We start from the raw sequence: 16,339 nt of genomic DNA, 5'->3' as shown, positions 1-16,339 counted from the left end.
TTTTTTTCAGTTTTCCCGTTTAAATTCAGTTTTTATTTCATCAAGTTTCTAATTAGCAACCCAATAGTTGGATGTTGTCAGAGTTTTCCCAGGTTTTCGATTCTGGCCTCCATATATGAATAACCAAATCCTTGTAGTTTTCGAGATATGACGTTTTTTATGATTTTTAAAAAAAATTTCAAAAACTTAGATTTTAAAAAATTCCAATACGTTGAAGATCTCAGTCCTCTTGTTGGACTTTGTGAGGGTACTCTCAGGGGTTGCGAATCTTGCCTATAATTATGGCTGCTCAAATCCTTTTGACGTTTTTTTAGGATTTAAAAATATATTTCAGAAAATTTAGATATAAAAAAATTCACAAAATTTGATATTCCCATCTCGGTGGTGAGGCTCTGTCAGAGTGCTCTCAGGAATTGCGATTTTTGCCTCCAAATATGACTGCTCCAATTTTTGTAGTTTTCGAGATATGACGTTTTTCATGATTTTCATCGAAATTTTCAAAAAAAAAAATTAGATGTTAAAAAATTCCAAAATGTTGAAAATCTCAATTCTGTTATTGGAATCTGTGAGTTTACTCTCATGGGGTTGCAAATCTTGCCTCTGAATATGTCTGCTCAAAACCTTGCAGTTTTCGAGATATGACGGTTTTTAGGATTTTCCCAAAAAAAAGTTCGGAGAACTTGGGTATAAATTTTTTTTTTTAAAAACTTGAAGTTACCATCTCTGTTGTGAGGCTCTTTCAGGGTACTCTCAGGAGTTGTCAAGTTTGCCTCGAAATATGACTGCTCAAAACCTTCAAGCTTTTTAGATATGACTTTTTTTGTGATTTGTTTTTTAATTTATGAAAATTAAATTTATTTTCTTTTCAAAGTTTGAAATTCCTAACCTGTAGTTGGGGGCTCTCAGAGGAATCTCAGGAGTTGCGAATACGGGTTTTCAGAAAACGCAAATTACAAAATAGTTCACTAAAGTGAAATTCCCAAACCTGTTGTTGTGTGCTGTCAGAGTACTTTCAAAGATTGTGATTACTGCCATCTAAAAGGAGTAAATCTAAATCTTCGGTAAGAACCAGTACCTGCCAACCCTATAAACGATATTGCTTAAACGTGCAAGTTTTGTTCGTTGAACATGCATAATTAGCACGTTAGAAAAGCTTAAAAATGGCGAGATAGTGGAGCCGGCATCTATAAATGCAACACGCTCGTATCGAATTTAATATTAAACACAGCAACACTAATCATCTCCTTTTTTTATCATTATCACTTCCATATCTAGAAATTCCTAGGATTTTGACTGGAATATGTGATGAAGGGACCCCTGACTGTAACCTCGGTTACTATGATACTTGACCTTCTGATTACCTAGAAAATAGAATAAAAAAGTATAAAGTTTTTTTTCTAAACTCGTTTTTTTTCTTTACAAAACTTTTTTTCATTCAGAATGATGGACTACAAAAAAGTACTGGATAATTCGCTCAGCGATCTTGAGCCTTTATTGAAGAAATCACTTCTGGGAAAACGATTAGCTCAACATCTTTCATCTCCCCAAAAAGCAATGATTGAAAAAATTGACAAAGAAGAGTTGGATAGATTCCAAAATTTCAGAGAGAGCGCATTTAATTGTTTGGACCGGATTATTCTAGCCGCTAATGAAGACTATCAGTTTCAAATAAAAGCACGATCCACCGAAGAGCTACAAGCCCCAGTTTACATGCTGAACAAGCAGAAGAAAAGCTTGATTCGACAGAATGATGCTGTTTTACCTTGGGTTAGTTGCAAAAGATTCATATTTCTCCAGTTGAATATGACTGTAAAACATTTCTGGTGGGCATTGAAAAGGTTCTGAAGTATAAACAAATGTTTTTCTTAGGCCTCGAAAGATAAGGAAGTGAAGCTAGAAGCCAAAAGTCCAGTAGATTCGAGTTCCAGAATAAGCGGAAGTTGTATGGCCTCGGGTAGAGGAAGAAGCCTATTGAATCCCCCGACCACTGCGAAAAAACCAAAGCGCAAATCTAGAGTGATTCATAAAAAAAGTTCAATGGGAAAATCAGCGAAAAAAGCCTTATTCAGGAAATCGATGAAAGCGGCGATCAAGAAAGAAGTTAACGTATATGCCACGCCAAAAGGAAGCACATGTCTTATGGTGAGGTACCCTCCAGGCGTACAAGCCAGGAAATCCGTGCTGCAGAAAAGAGCCGAAGAATTGTTTGTAGATTTTGAAAGTGAATTTTGAAGAAAAAATGGAATTGTATGCAAATATAAACTTGGTAGTTTAATCGTTTGGTAAGCCAAAGGCTGATTTTTTGTTGTTTAATTGCAAAATTGCTATTTGTGTGGCGTAGTTTGTTATTGATGATTTTTTGAATGATCTTGTTTCTTTTTTATTTCTGCGGATTTTACAAGCGTGATAATCATTTAGGTCACAAAGTATTAATTATTTTATTGTATTTTTCAGATAAGCCATGAAAAGACGAGCCTTAGCCACGAAACAGAATGCAAAGGAGCCGCAAGTGCTGACGAGAAACCGCTCCAGCACTGCTGTGAAGGAGACGGTTGGAGCAGCAAATGTGACTAATGGCGAGAAGAGTGAAAGAGAAAACGATAAGGAAAATGCAGTGCCGTCTGTTTTGGGAAAAACCAAAATGCCACTGCGATCCAGACAAGGAGTGAGCATAGTATTTCACTTGTCTCTAGTTTTCAAACATCAGGGTTGACAATTTAAGCTGCAAAGCATGTCAAACTTAAGTCCAAATCAAAACCAGGATAGACGGTTGCTGTGAGTAATAGAATCATAAAATTCAGAAATCAGGTTAAAAAAGTTTCCTGGTCAGTTTTTTTTAGTAAAGTGCGCCTAATTAGTTTAAGAAAAAGATTGAGAGGTATAAACGTTTGACCTTGTTAGTAAGCTAGTAGCGTTGAGTCAATGAGGGAATCCATAAAATTGTGAGGTTTGTATCGCCAGTAGAAATTGACTGAATAAAACACTTTAAAAAAGAATAATTGATATTACCAAACGTCCACCACCATTCATCTGTAACAATTATCATATTAATCAATAATTATCAGCATCGTAGTCAACTTATTATAATGAACATTGACCCAGCCGAGGGTTTGCACATCTCTCAGACTACTTCCATGTCTGCCAGTTTATAAACACTATTTTTCATTGTTTCCATCTGCTCGCAACCGCAAGCTCCGTTTTTGGTAAGACACTTTGTTCGAATTCTCTCGCTTCGACACAGACGAAGTTCAGTGATATTGCCAGTGGTAATGCGTGTTTGATCATAGCAACACCTGTGATTATATCCACGAATCATCCACGAGCTTAGTGCTTCTGACAGCCTCGTAAAGATTTCTGCAGTCGGTGAATGCAATGCAAAACAAGATATTCGTTGGCCAAAAATTTGAATGAGAATAGCTTTCATGTATATCATATCAGAGAAAAGCGAATTTGATGCATAGTGTTCTCCAGCTAGTGAGCTGGTGGCTTTTCTTTCAGAAATTTAGAATGCCATGATAACTCTAGCCGTGTCATTATTTATGATTCAATGCATCAAAATGCTACCACCGACGCTCGCAACATTGTCTGGCATAGATTTGACGCCTGCGTTTGCATGTCCCACCAATTCCCACGATTAAATGTCTCCTAAATTTGGAAAGAACATTTTTGAATCCCCAGTTCTTCTAAATGATTTTCTTGATAACTGACTTCACGTCATTGACTTTAGCTCATCCGTACTTGCTGCTCATGCTTTTGGCACAACGCAGAAATCAGGGTGACTTGTAAAACTGATACTTGTAATTTTCCCAGCCACTGAACGGAGCAGCAATTTTTTGTCCGGACCAGGCTCATTTTGCCACCCTTATGCAGCAGTTTTGTCAGCTTTTCAACTGATGCATGTCCAAAATAATGAATGGTGTAACTGCCATATTTCTTTCTCATTGTAATCGACAGTGCGAGAAACAAGGGCTATATCTGTTTGCAGTGATTCTTGTCCCGGGGCGAAAGTTCAATGCTTAAATGACCTGACGATTCTTCTAAGTCAATTTCATTGCCAAAAGTTGAAAACTTTTACAATGTCAATAACAACACATTGACTTTCGAATGAATTTCCGAGTAGTGGTAAATCCTCGTCGATCACTTCAGTTCTCAGTTTAAGCAAACGACCGCCAAGAAAACAATGAAACTTGGTGATATATTTATATTTCCAATGGCGTAATTCTCCTCCTCCAAAACGATATACTGTGTATAGATCTCTTCGAGTTTCTGCTTCAGCACAACTCAAATATGAGAAAAAAATCCCGTATCCATTTGATTCCAACTGCTGTTGTCGGGCATGCACAATCCAGTATCATTCTGAAACCTTTGCCGTAAATAGAAATAGCTTGCAGTCACGGAAAAATACCAGGATACAAGACAAAGAACGGATAGTGATCAGCCAGATGATAGAGACACGGGCACGTGCAAGCAGATCGGTGCTCATATTTGCACGAGTAACATTTAATCGGCCTTCTGTCTTTCCCAAGTGGGTTTTTCGTTCCAAGATACCTCTTCGTTTGATAAGCTCGCGTTGGAGATGAGTGACTACGTTTAAGCGGCTTTTTCCATCCGTTCGCAACCAAAGTGGTTTCCACTTCTTCACTGAGGAGTGTTGACTCTGTTTTGGCAACTCCAGAGTCTACTTCGCCACTTTCGGCACAAATAGCCAGTTTTCCTTTGAATTTCTTCATTGAGGCGTTCATTGGCTCGGGTAGTTTTCCTTAGTCCTTACCAGTTTGATAATCTAATCGAGTGGGAACAATTGTGTCTCTCTTTCGTCACGTCGAGCAGCTTCAAGCAGCTCGAAACAAAGCACGATGTCTAGATGCTCGCATCCAGCATTGCTGCACTTGAAAAAAAGTGTCTCCCATTTTGCGACAAGTTCGATCATATTATCACTGTTTGAGCGTTCTTTTCGATTTGCATCACTAAGTTGTTAACACTAAAAAAAAATTTGGCACTCAGAAAATTCAAATTTTCGATTATTTGACCATTTTTTGAAAATTACTATTTGCCTTCATAAGTTTTCCTAAACTCAACCCAATTTGAGAAAAACGGGTTTTAAATTTCAAGTTTAACGCGTTTTGTCCGGTTATTGAGATCAGCACTGTTCTATCCAGCACAATTTGAAAGTTTCGGACGAATGCACTTCACACAAGATCATGTTTTGGTAACTTTCGAGCATCAAGTTAATGGCTTCCTGGTACAGTTTGGATTTATGCAGAACGAGCGGAAAAATGAACTATTTCATTTTTCTGCAGGCGATTACCGGACGGTGTATGGAAAGTTAAAGTTCCCTCTTTTCGGAAATATTGCGTTACGCAATTTCATAATGCCAGTTTCAAGTGCGTCCTTAAAAAGGATTTGGAACATCTTCGCATTCTTGCACAACAAATCACGCAATCGTCTGCGAAACGAAAAAGTAAATAAGCTTGTTTTTTAATGCAGATGGTGCTCTTTTCGATAACGATGAGAGTGATTACTATGACCTGTTCGCTTAACTGCATAATTCAGTTGTTACCAGATATATCTATATCTATCTATCTATCTATCTATCTATCTATGTATCTATCTATATCTATATCTATACTATCTATACTATATTTAAGTGCTAGTGACAGCTATCTCCCATGTTTAAGCATAATAATTTTGCATGTTTAACGAAAGAGTTTTTTTCATGTTTAAGCTATATCATATTTTGCAATGCTTAAGAAAATTTTTCATTTAGTTTTCGGCAAGAAATTTTTCAGTAATTTGTTTCGAGGCCAAATTAAGTTTTTCTGTCTGTCTGTCTGTATACCTGCTTTTTTTAAATTGATTTGATTATGTCTGTCTACCCGTCTCCTATTTTTTTAAAAAATTTTCTTCTGTCAAATCTATTATCTATTATATATTTAAATGCGGGCTTCACTATCTCGCCATATTTAAGCTTTTTCAACGTATTTTTTGCATCTTTAACAAAAGATTTTTTTCGCGTTTAAGCTATATCGTATATTGCAATGGTTAAGGTTTTTTTCAGTTTTCCCGTTTAAATTCAGTTTTTATTTCATCAAGTTTCTAATTAGCAACCCAATAGTTGGATGTTGTCAGATTTTTCTCAGGTTTTCGATTCTGGCCTCCATATATGAATAACCAAGTCCTTGTAGTTTTCGAGATATGACGTTTTTTATGTTTTTTAAAAAATTTTTCAAAAACTTAGATTTTAAAAAATTCCAATACGTTGAAGATCTCAGTCCTCTTGTTGGACTTTGTGAGGGTACTCTCAGGGGTTGCGAATCTTGCCTATAATTATGGCTGCTCAAATCCTTGTAGATTTCGAGATATGACGTTTTTTTAGGATTTAAAAAAATATTTCAGAAAATTTAGATATAAAAAAATTCACAAAATTTGATATTCCCATCTCGGTGGTGAGGCTCTGTCAGAGTGCTCTCAGGAATTGCGATTTTTGCCTCCAAATATGACTGCTCCAATTTTTGTAGTTTTCGAGATATGACGTTTTTCATGATTTTCATCGAAATTTTCAAAAAAAAAAATTAGATGTTAAAAAATTCCAAAATGTTGAAATTCTCAATTCTGTTATTGGAATCTGTGAGGGTACTCTCATGGGGTTGCAAATCTTGCCTCTGAATATGTCTGCTAAAAATCTTGCAGTTTTCGAGATATGACGGTTTTTAGGATTTTCCCAAAAAAAAAAATTCGGAGAACTTGGGTATAAGTTTTTTTTTTATAAAACTTGAAGTTACCATCTCTGTTGTGAGGCTCTTTCAGGGTACTCTCAGGAGTTGTCAAGTTTGCCTCGAAATATGACTGCTCAAAACCTTCAAGCTTTCCAGATATGACTTTTTTTGTGATTTGTTTTTTAATTTATGAAAATTAAATTTATTTTCTTTTCAAAGTTTGAAATTCCTAACCTGTAGTTGGGGGCTCTCAGAGGAATCTCAGGAGTTGCGAATACGGGTTTTCAGAAAACGCAAATTACAAAATAGTTCACTAAAGTGAAATTCCCAAACCTGTTGTTGTGTGCTGTCAGAGTACTTTCAAAGATTGTGATTATTGCCATCTAAAAGGAGTAAATCTAAATCTTCGGTAAGAACCAGTACCTTCCAACCCTATAAACGATATTGCTTAAACGTGCAAGTTTTGTTCGTTGAACATGCATAAATAGCACGTTAGAAAAGCTTAAAAATGGCGAGATAGTGGAGCCGGCATCTATATATGCAACACGCTCGTATCGAATTTAATATTAAACACAGCAACACTAATCATCTCCTTTTTTTATCATTATCACTTCCATATCTAGAAATTCCTAGGATTTTGACTGGAATATGTGATGAAGGGACCCCTGACTGTAACCTCGGTTACTATGATACTTGACCTTCTGATTACCTAGAAAATAGAATAAAAAAGTATAAAGTTTTTTTTCTAAACTCGTTTTTTTTCTTTACAAAACTTTTTTTCATTCAGAATGATGGACTACAAAAAAGTACTGGATAATTCGCTCAGCGATCTTGAGCCTTTATTGAAGAAATCACTTCTGGGAAAACGATTAGCTCAACATCTTTCATCTCCCCAAAAAGCAATGATTGAAAAAATTGACAAAGAAGAGTTGGATAGATTCCAAAATTTCAGAGAGCGCATTTAATTGTTTGGACCGGATTATTCTAGCCGCTAATGAAGACTATCAGTTTCAAATAAAAGCACGATCCACCGAAGAGCTACAAGCCCCAGTTTACATGCTGAACAAGCAGAAGAAAAGCTTGATTCGACAGAATGATGCTGTTTTACCTTGGGTTAGTTGCAAAAGATTCATATTTCTCCAGTTGAATATGACTGTAAAACATTTCTGGTGGGCATTGAAAAGGTTCTGAAGTATAAACAAATGTTTTTCTTAGGCCTCGAAAGATAAGGAAGTGAAGCTAGAAGCCGAAAGTCCAGTAGATTCGAGTTCCAGAATAAGCGGAAGTTGTATGGCCTCGGGTAGAGGAAGAAGCCTACTGAATCCTCCGACCACTGCGAAAAAACCAAAGCGCAAATCTAGAGTGATTCATAAAAAAAGTTCAATGGGAAAATCAGCGAAAAAAGCTTTATTTAGGAAATCGATGAAAGCGGCGATCAAGAAAGAAGTTAACGTATATGCCACGCCAAAAGGAAGCACATGTCTTATGGTGAGGTACCCTCCAGGCGTACAAGCCAGGAAATCCGTGCTGCAGAAAAGAGCCGAAGAATTGTTTGTAGATTTTGAAAGTGAATTTTAAAGAAAAAATGGAATTGTATGCAAATATAAACTTGGTAGTTTAATCGTTTGGTAAGCCAAAGGCTGATTTTTTGTTGTTTAATTGCAAAATTGCTATTTGTGTGGCGTAGTTTGTTATTGATGATTTTTTGAATGATCTTGTTTCTTTTTTATTTCTGCGGATTTTACAAGCGTGATAATCATTTAGGTCACAAAGTATTAATTATTTTATTGTATTTTTCAGATAAGCCATGAAAAGACGAGCCTTAGCCACGAAACAGAATGCAAAGGAGCCGCAAGTGCTGACGAGAAACCGCTCCAGCACTGCTGTGAAAGAGACGGTTGGAGCAGTAAATGTGACTAATGGCGAGAAGAGTGAAAGAGAAAACGATAAGGAAAATGCAGTGCCGTCTGTTTCGGGAAAAACCAAAATGCCACTGCGATCCAGACAAGGAGTGAGCATAGTATTTCACTTGTCTCTAGTTTTCAAACATCAGGGTTGACAATTTAAACTGCAAAGCATGTCAAACTTAAGTCCAAATCAAAACCAGGATAGACGGTTGCTGTGAGTAATAGAATCATAAAATTCAGAAATCAGGTTTAAAAAGTTTCCTGGTCAGTTTTTTTTAGTAAAGGGCGCCTAATTAGTTTAAGAAAAAGATTGAGAGGTATAAACGTTTGACCTTGTTAGTAAGCTAGTAGCGTTGAGTCAATGAGGGAATCCATAAAATTGTGAGGTTTGTATCGCCAGTAGAAATTGACTGAATAGAACACTTTAAAAAAGAATAATTGATATTACCAAACGTCCACCACCATTCATCTGTAACAATTATCATATTAATCAATAATTATCAGCACCGTAGTCAACTTATTATAATGAACATTGACCCAACCGAGGGTTTGCACATCTCTCAGACTACTTCCATGTCTGCCAGTTTATAAACTTTATTTTTCATTGTTTCCATCTGCTCGCAACCGCAAGCTCCGTTTTTGGTAAGACACTTTGTTCGAATTCTCTCGCTTCGACACAGACGAAGTTCAGTGATATTGCCAGTGGTAATGCGTCTTTGATCATAGCAACACCTGTGATTATATCCACGAATCATCCACGAGCTTAGTGCTTCTGACAGCCTCGTAAAGATTTCTGCAGTCGGTGAATGCAATGCAAAACAAGATATTCGTTGGCCAAAATTTGAATGAGAATAGCTTTCATGTATATCATATCAGAGAAAAGCGAATTTGATGCATAGCGTTCTCCAGCTAGTGAGCTGGTGGCTTTTCTTTCAGAAATTTAGAATGCCATGATAACTCTAGCCGTGTCATTATTTATGATTCAATGCATCAAAATGCTACCACCGACGCTCGCAACATTGTCTGGCATAGATTTGACGCCTGCGTTTGCATGTCCCACAAATTCCCACGATTAAATTTCTCCTAAATTTGGAAAGAACATTTTTGAATCCCCAGTTCTTCTAAATGATTTTCTTGATAACTGACTTCACGTCATTGACTTTAGCTCATCCGTACTTGCTGCTCATGCTTTTGGCACAAAACAGAAATTAGGGTGACTTGTAAAACTGATACTTGTAATTTTTCCAACCACTGAGCGGAGCAGCAATTTTTTGTCCGGACCAGGCTCATTTTGCCACCCTTATACAGCAGTCTTGTCAGCTTTTCAACTGATGCATGTCCAAAATAATGAATGGTGTAACTGCCATATTTTTTTCTCATTGTAATCGACAGTACGAGAAACAAGGGCTATATCTGTTTGCAGTGATTCTTGTCCCGGGGGCGAAAGTTCAATGCTTAAATGACCTGACGATTCTTCTAAGTCAATTTCATTGCCAAAAGTTGAAAACTTTTACAATGTCAATAACAACACATTGACTTTCAAATGAATTTCCGAGTAGTGGTAAATCCTCGTCGATCACTTCAGTTCTCAGTTTAAGCAAACGACCGCCAAGAAAACAATGAAACTTGGTGATATATTTATATTTCCAATGGCGTAATTCTCCTCCTCCAAAACGATATACTGTGTATAGATCTCTTCGAGTTTCTGCTTCAGCACAACTCAAATATGAGAAAAAAATCCCGTATCCATTTGATTCCAACTGCTGTTGTCGGGCATGCACAATCCAGTATCATTCTGAAACCTTTGCCGTAAATAGAAATAGCTTGCAGTCACGGAAAAATACCAGGATACAAGACAAAGAACGGATAGTGATCAGCCAGATGATAGAGACACGGGCACGTGCAAGCAGATCGGTGCTCATATTTGCACGAGTAACATTTAATCGGCCTTCTGTCTTTCCCAAGTGGGTTTTTCGTTCCAAGATACCTCTTCGTTTGATAAGCTCGCGTTGGAGATGAGTGACTACGTTTAAGCGGCTTTTTCCATCCGTTCGCAACCAAAGTGGTTTCCACTTCTTCACTGAGGAGTGTTGACTCTGTTTTGGCAACTCCAGAGTCTACTTCGCCACTTTCGGCACAAATAGCCAGTTTTCCTTTGAATTTCTTCATTGAGGCGTTCATTGGCTCGAGTAGTTTTCCTTAGTCCTTACCAGTTTGATAATCTAATCGAGTGGGAACAATTGTGTCTCTCTTTCGTCACGTCGAGCAGCTTCAAGCAGCTCGAAACAAAGCACGATGTCTAGATGCTCGCATCCAGCATTGTTGCACTTGAGAAAAAGTGTCTCCCATTTTGCGACAAGTTCGATCATATTATCACTGTTTGAGCGTTCTTTTCGATTTGCATCACTGATATCGTCGCCACCATAAGTTTGAATCGGAGACTCAAGTAACTACTTGATTCATTTTTTGTTGTTGACCAAGTTTTCGCCCAACTTTGTGTCGATTTTCTCTTCTATGCGAGATGGATGGTCTTGTAACATGTAAATAACAGTTTGTACCTGTAGCTCAGCTTTGATTGACGTCAGTCTCGACCATCTCTCCAAATCCCGTTTGTTTTCGGGAAATTTTTCGTTTTCTGTGATGAATGAGGGTGGCTCCAACGCCTTGTTGCCATCCTGCTACCATTGACTGATTGAAACCTTTTAAATAAGAATAGTTGATATTAACAAACAATCACCACCATACATCTGTAACAGTTATCATATTGAGCAACAATTATCAGCACCGTAGTCAACTTATTATAATGAACAGAAATTCGTAGTATGCAAGTACCGGAAACAGGGGTTAAAATAGCTGGATATTATTTAATTAAATAGTATGTTAGATAAACCGGAGAGAGAGAGAGAGAGAGAGAGAGGGGGTGTGGGTGACTTAGAGGAATACTGTCTGAATAATAAAGTTAACGTTTAAGACGAAAATAAGCTAGCATCTAGTGTAAAGTCTGTTTCATGATTACTTTTACCTTGATATTGCATACCAAATGAAGCTCCCATCATCTACGTTTTATGCCCTGAAATAAAGTTCACGGACTTTATTTTGTAATCGTTTGATTGTTTTGTCATGGTTGGAAAAAATTTGCGGTAAATCTATTATATATTTAAGTGCTTAACTATCTAGCCATGTTTAACGAAAGAATTTTTGCAAGTTTAAGCTATATCGTTTATTGCAATGTTTTAAATTTTTTTCTATTTTCCATTTTGAATTCAGTGTTTGTTTCACTGAGTGGGATGGTGTCAGGGCTGTCAATTATGAATGCCTAAATCCTTTTACTTTAGGAGATAAGACGATTTTTGAGGTTTTTCAAAAAACTTCAGAAATTTTTCAGAAGACTTAAATTTGAAAATTTTTTCAAAAGTTGAAATTACGAACCCTGTGGTTGGTTGCTGTCAGAGTACTCTCAAGGATTGCTATTCTTGCCTTCAAATATGACTGCTCAAATTCTTGTAGTTTTCGAGATATAGCGTGTTTTATTATTTCTTTTATTATTTTTCAGAAAATTTATGTATTAAAAATTTCAAAAGATTTGAAATTCCCGACGTTTTCACTGGGTTCTGTGAGGGTACTCTCAGGAGTTCTAAGTTGCAATTTTTGCGTCCAAATGCGACGCTCAATTGCTCTTAGTTTCGAAATGTAACGTTTGTCAGGTCATTTTTGAAAACATTATTTGTTTGGTATAAAAAGTTTCACAAAATTTGAAGTTCCCATTTCTATAGTGAGGCTCTGCCAGGGCCTTCTTTGGGGTTGCGAACCTTATCTCCAATTTTTATTGCTCAAATGTTTGTGGATTTTGAGATATGACGTCTTTTTTGGGTTTTTCAAAAAAAATTTAGTAAACTTAAATTTGAAGTTTCTCGAACGCTGTAGTTGGTTACCGAGATTACTATCTACAGCTGCAAACTTTGCGTCGAACTGCGACTCCTCAATTGCTTTTAGTTTTCGATATGTGAATTTTTTGTGTAGGCTTAAAAAATTTTCAAAGAACTTATATAAAAATCACAGTTTTATGGTTTTTCAAAATTTGAAAATAACAAACCTCTACAAATTTGGAATATACCAACCCTTTAATTGGGTGCTTTCAGATTACACTCAAATGATGCAGATGTTTTTCCAATTTATGCGGTGTTTTATGAGTTATTAAAAATTAGAAGCACCGGAGGTGCGTTACAAGCTAGTTGTAATTAAGACCTAAAATCAATTCATAGAATTGATAAGAGGTTTCTATAGCTAGTATAACGTAAAAACTACATTTGATGACATCCAATTAGAATTAAGTTGGGTTTGATTAAAAGTGAGTTTAGTGTCATCAAATTCTTGTCTGAAAATCGGAAAAACGCGGGCAACGAAAATTTTTTGTAATCCGAATCACGAACAAAAAATTTTAATATGATAACCCACTTGAACCCCTACGAGCTTTCTTTGAGGTAATAAAAAATTGTTAGAAAAGAAACACCCTATGCAATAGGTCCTTTCATTTTTGTGAAATGATCAGAATGGCTAGTTTAATTATGAAATGAGTAGAAGATACTGTAAGTTTCAAAACTCAGATATTTCATAGCATTTTTGGTTATTTTCACCAGCTAGTGCTAGTGGCTCGTAATCGTGAAAAAGACTTTGAATCCGTAAAAACCTTTTCTTAAAAGCTTGTAAGAACTTGAACTAGCTTAGTTATGGAACTTTTATAACTTTCAGGTTTTTTCCCTCATGGTTTTGTAGTAAAGTGCGTGCTTTTGGATCCTAAGGTTCAAATCTCAGTATTACCTTCTTTATTTATGTATGAAATGAAACGTTTTTTTTTTCTGGGAAAACTTGAATTGTGGCACTAATGTTTGTCTGTTTAATTTTGTTGGCTTGATTTCCAAATCAACGAGTTCTAACCATTTTTGAAAAACTGTAATTGGTTAAATAACAACTCGGAATTCGAATATATATTTTTAGTTTCTTTCGTTTAAATTGTTTCGGCTTGTTTTATATCGCTTCACTCATTTTTTTAATTCACCTTTTGATGAGCAAAAATAGATTTTCTGCCGCCATATGGATCTGAAAATAGGGTCCTAAAATCCAGGGTCTTCGAGTTTTAATACTTTAGTTTTGATTTTTTTTTGCCCGAAATTTTTTTTTCGGCTCTGCGGGCGTCTCTCCAAGCCTTGTCGGTTGAGTTACCACACTAATTTTACTGAATTATTGTCACACAGTGGTGTCACACATTGTCACACACTAATTTTACTGAATCATTGTCACACACTTGCGTTTCTCGTCCGTGTTTTTCTGAAAAACAGGTTCAGAGTCGTTGTAAATATATTGATATGAAAAATAGATTGTACGAATTTTGATTGTGTACGAGTTTTGAAATAGTACAAATTTTGAAATTAATGTTTTTCCGATGATATTTCGGTTTTCTGATGTCAATCAGGAGCTCTATTGGCTTAATTTTCAAATAGTAGTTCCTTCTGTTTAGACTTGCGTACGTTAGGGCATGCAATGGAGTATGCAACAGCTTTTTTTATTGAAAAGTTGTCATATAATTTATTCAAGGCATTTTTGTTTTTTTGAAATGTTTTTTTTTGGCTTCTTGGATGTCAACTATAAATATGACAGCTTATTTGCCTAGTTTTCTGAAATTGCCATGTTACAATTGACGTGGCTGAGTCAGTTTCTGTAACTTTAAAAGAAATTGAAGTCTAAAAAAAATCCCTTAAAGTCGTAACAAGTATTACTATTATAACGATCTTTTTGCGTCAATTTTGAAAGAATTTCGGTTTATCTGTTTGTTTTTAAATTCTGCTTTGCAAAATCATTGTATCAAAAAAATCGGTCTCTGTTTTAGGAAGTTTTTGTATCATTGATTTCGATATCAAATAGCGCTTCTTTTTTGGCGATTGTGAAATTTCTTTCGTGGTTTTAATTTTTTGATGATATAGCTTTGTTATTGAAGCCTGGGATAGGTATTAATTTTAATCGGTATAGACATGGGGAAAAATTGCTACTTTTTATAATTTTGTGTTGAATTTTGAAAGGGGTTTTTCCAGTTCAAAAGTTATGCAATTCTCGGCTTTCATTAACCTTGCTACAAGCAAGAGTATTGCAATCGGGAACTAGACTATTTTCCCGTAGATAATTTTGTTCACAGGACTCAGATCATCCCCTAGACTCCTTCATCTTCTGACGTGCTCATTTTCTTGAAAATTATGAAACTGCTCAGTCAAATTTGACAGCTCAGTCAAATTATATTGCATAATTCTGAGTGGAAATATATTCGCATGAGAGTATGTAATTCAGATTGGATGGGTCGTAAAAAGTTTCAAAAAAATTGTTAAACTTTTTGATGACAACTGTTTTGTTTTAGGCTCAAACTCGTTTTGACCCAAAATTTTTTGCCGAGCGGTAGTTAGTTTTCAAGTTTTTAAGGCTGTTGCTAGTAGCTTCTAGAGTTATTTTTTCGACTTAATTTTTCAAACCGGATTATATCATAGATTTTTTTTGCATCACAAGTGCTGCGAAACTCCTCTTCGCCTCTGTGTTTTTTTATTATTATCCCCCAGCCCAGTCGCACCATTCAACCGTGGGCCTTTTTCCGTGTGGAGAGAGATGTCATCCATTTTGCCACAGTCGGTACCACTTTGAGGAGGAGGATGGCACTAGGATCCCCTCCTACCGTAACCGAAGATATAACTTCTAAAGGTTTACCTGACATTTTTCAACAGCGACAATTGATCAATGTTGATGAATAAGCTAATCTGCAATGCAATTTGACGCTAAATAAATGAATAAAGTTCAACCCGTCTTCCCAACAAGACGATTAAAAAATTATTCGGCTAAAAAGTTTTCGGCGTATGCTATAATATTTCCAGTTCAAAATGCGTATGGTCAAGTTTTGTCGGCTTAGTAACTGCCTAGTTAAGTGTCAATGATAATTTTCTCGGGAAAAGTCTTAAAATTTGTTCACGCTCAAGTTTTTGATCTTAGGCGGTTTGACTTCTGATTCATTTTCTAGTTCAATTAATTTTCGTTGTTATCGAACAGTAAAAGCGTAAGTCTCACAAAATACATGAGTGGTATCTGGCATTGAAAGTGGATTTGAATTTATAGATATTCGATCGGAATTTAAAAAAATAGCAGTTGTCTCAAGTTGGTTTCAACCTAAGTGTCAATCTAAAATTAGTCATAAAAAGCGAGAAACTTCAAGGGCATATATGTTTTTTGAAGTTCGAAGGTTAATGTTAATTTTTTCAAAAGCAAAACAAGTTATATGCCGATGAATTGTTTAAATTTTGTTTTTGATTTTTCAGCGTTCAATAAAAGACATCCAACCGGATGTCTTTTATTGAACTTATGACTTATGATTTTTTTTTAATTTCAGTTCATTTCTTTTGTTAAAAGGTAGGCAAACTCCACTATCGAACATCAAAAGTGGAATTTAATTCGAAAGGTAAATTTTTTAAAGTGGAATTTATTTTTCAGATTTCCCAGCTGAATTGAAAATTTACCTTTTGATCCACTTTTCTTAAATTGGGTTAATTTAATAAAAAAGAGTGTGTATCTTAAATTGTTCTGGGAATTCAAAGAGCTTTAAGATTGTCTATTCTTCTTCAAAACTGGGAGGATACGATTTTTTCGAAAAATAGGTCAGTCTTTTTTCTGTTTACTTGCGTTCATTGA

General features: G+C 35.8%; 2 protein-coding genes and 2 long non-coding RNA genes across 5 annotated transcripts in view; 3 read left to right on the top strand and 1 right to left on the bottom strand.

Annotated features, from left to right (window-relative positions):
* The window catches only part of LOC134846232 (zinc transporter ZIP9-like), a 374,849-nt gene that overhangs the window by 58,849 nt on the left and 299,661 nt on the right, over nt 1-16,339 (bottom strand). The window lies entirely within an intron of this gene.
* LOC134856844 (uncharacterized) lies at nt 1,436-2,367 on the top strand. The gene is made up of 2 exons (XR_010164854.1): nt 1,436-1,767; nt 1,870-2,367. It is a non-coding gene; the product is annotated as an uncharacterized LOC134856844 (long non-coding RNA).
* LOC134856843 (uncharacterized) lies at nt 7,500-8,429 on the top strand. The gene is made up of 2 exons (XR_010164853.1): nt 7,500-7,829; nt 7,932-8,429. It is a non-coding gene; the product is annotated as an uncharacterized LOC134856843 (long non-coding RNA).
* The window catches only part of LOC134846224 (G2/mitotic-specific cyclin-A-like), a 33,451-nt gene continuing 25,632 nt past the window's right edge, over nt 8,521-16,339 (top strand). Inside the window, exon 1 of the mRNA XM_063863491.1 lies at nt 8,521-8,727. Within this exon, the coding sequence (XP_063719561.1) occupies nt 8,524-8,727 (204 nt within the window). The 5' untranslated portion in view covers nt 8,521-8,523. The remainder of the gene's footprint in view (nt 8,728-16,339) is intronic.

The sequence above is a fragment of the Symsagittifera roscoffensis genome, chromosome 1, assembly GCF_963678635.1.
Source record: "Symsagittifera roscoffensis chromosome 1, txSymRosc1.1, whole genome shotgun sequence".
NCBI lineage: Eukaryota > Metazoa > Xenacoelomorpha > Acoela > Convolutidae > Symsagittifera > Symsagittifera roscoffensis.
The sequence above is the reverse complement of the archived record's forward strand: the minus strand, read 5'-3'. Positions and strand labels throughout refer to the sequence as shown.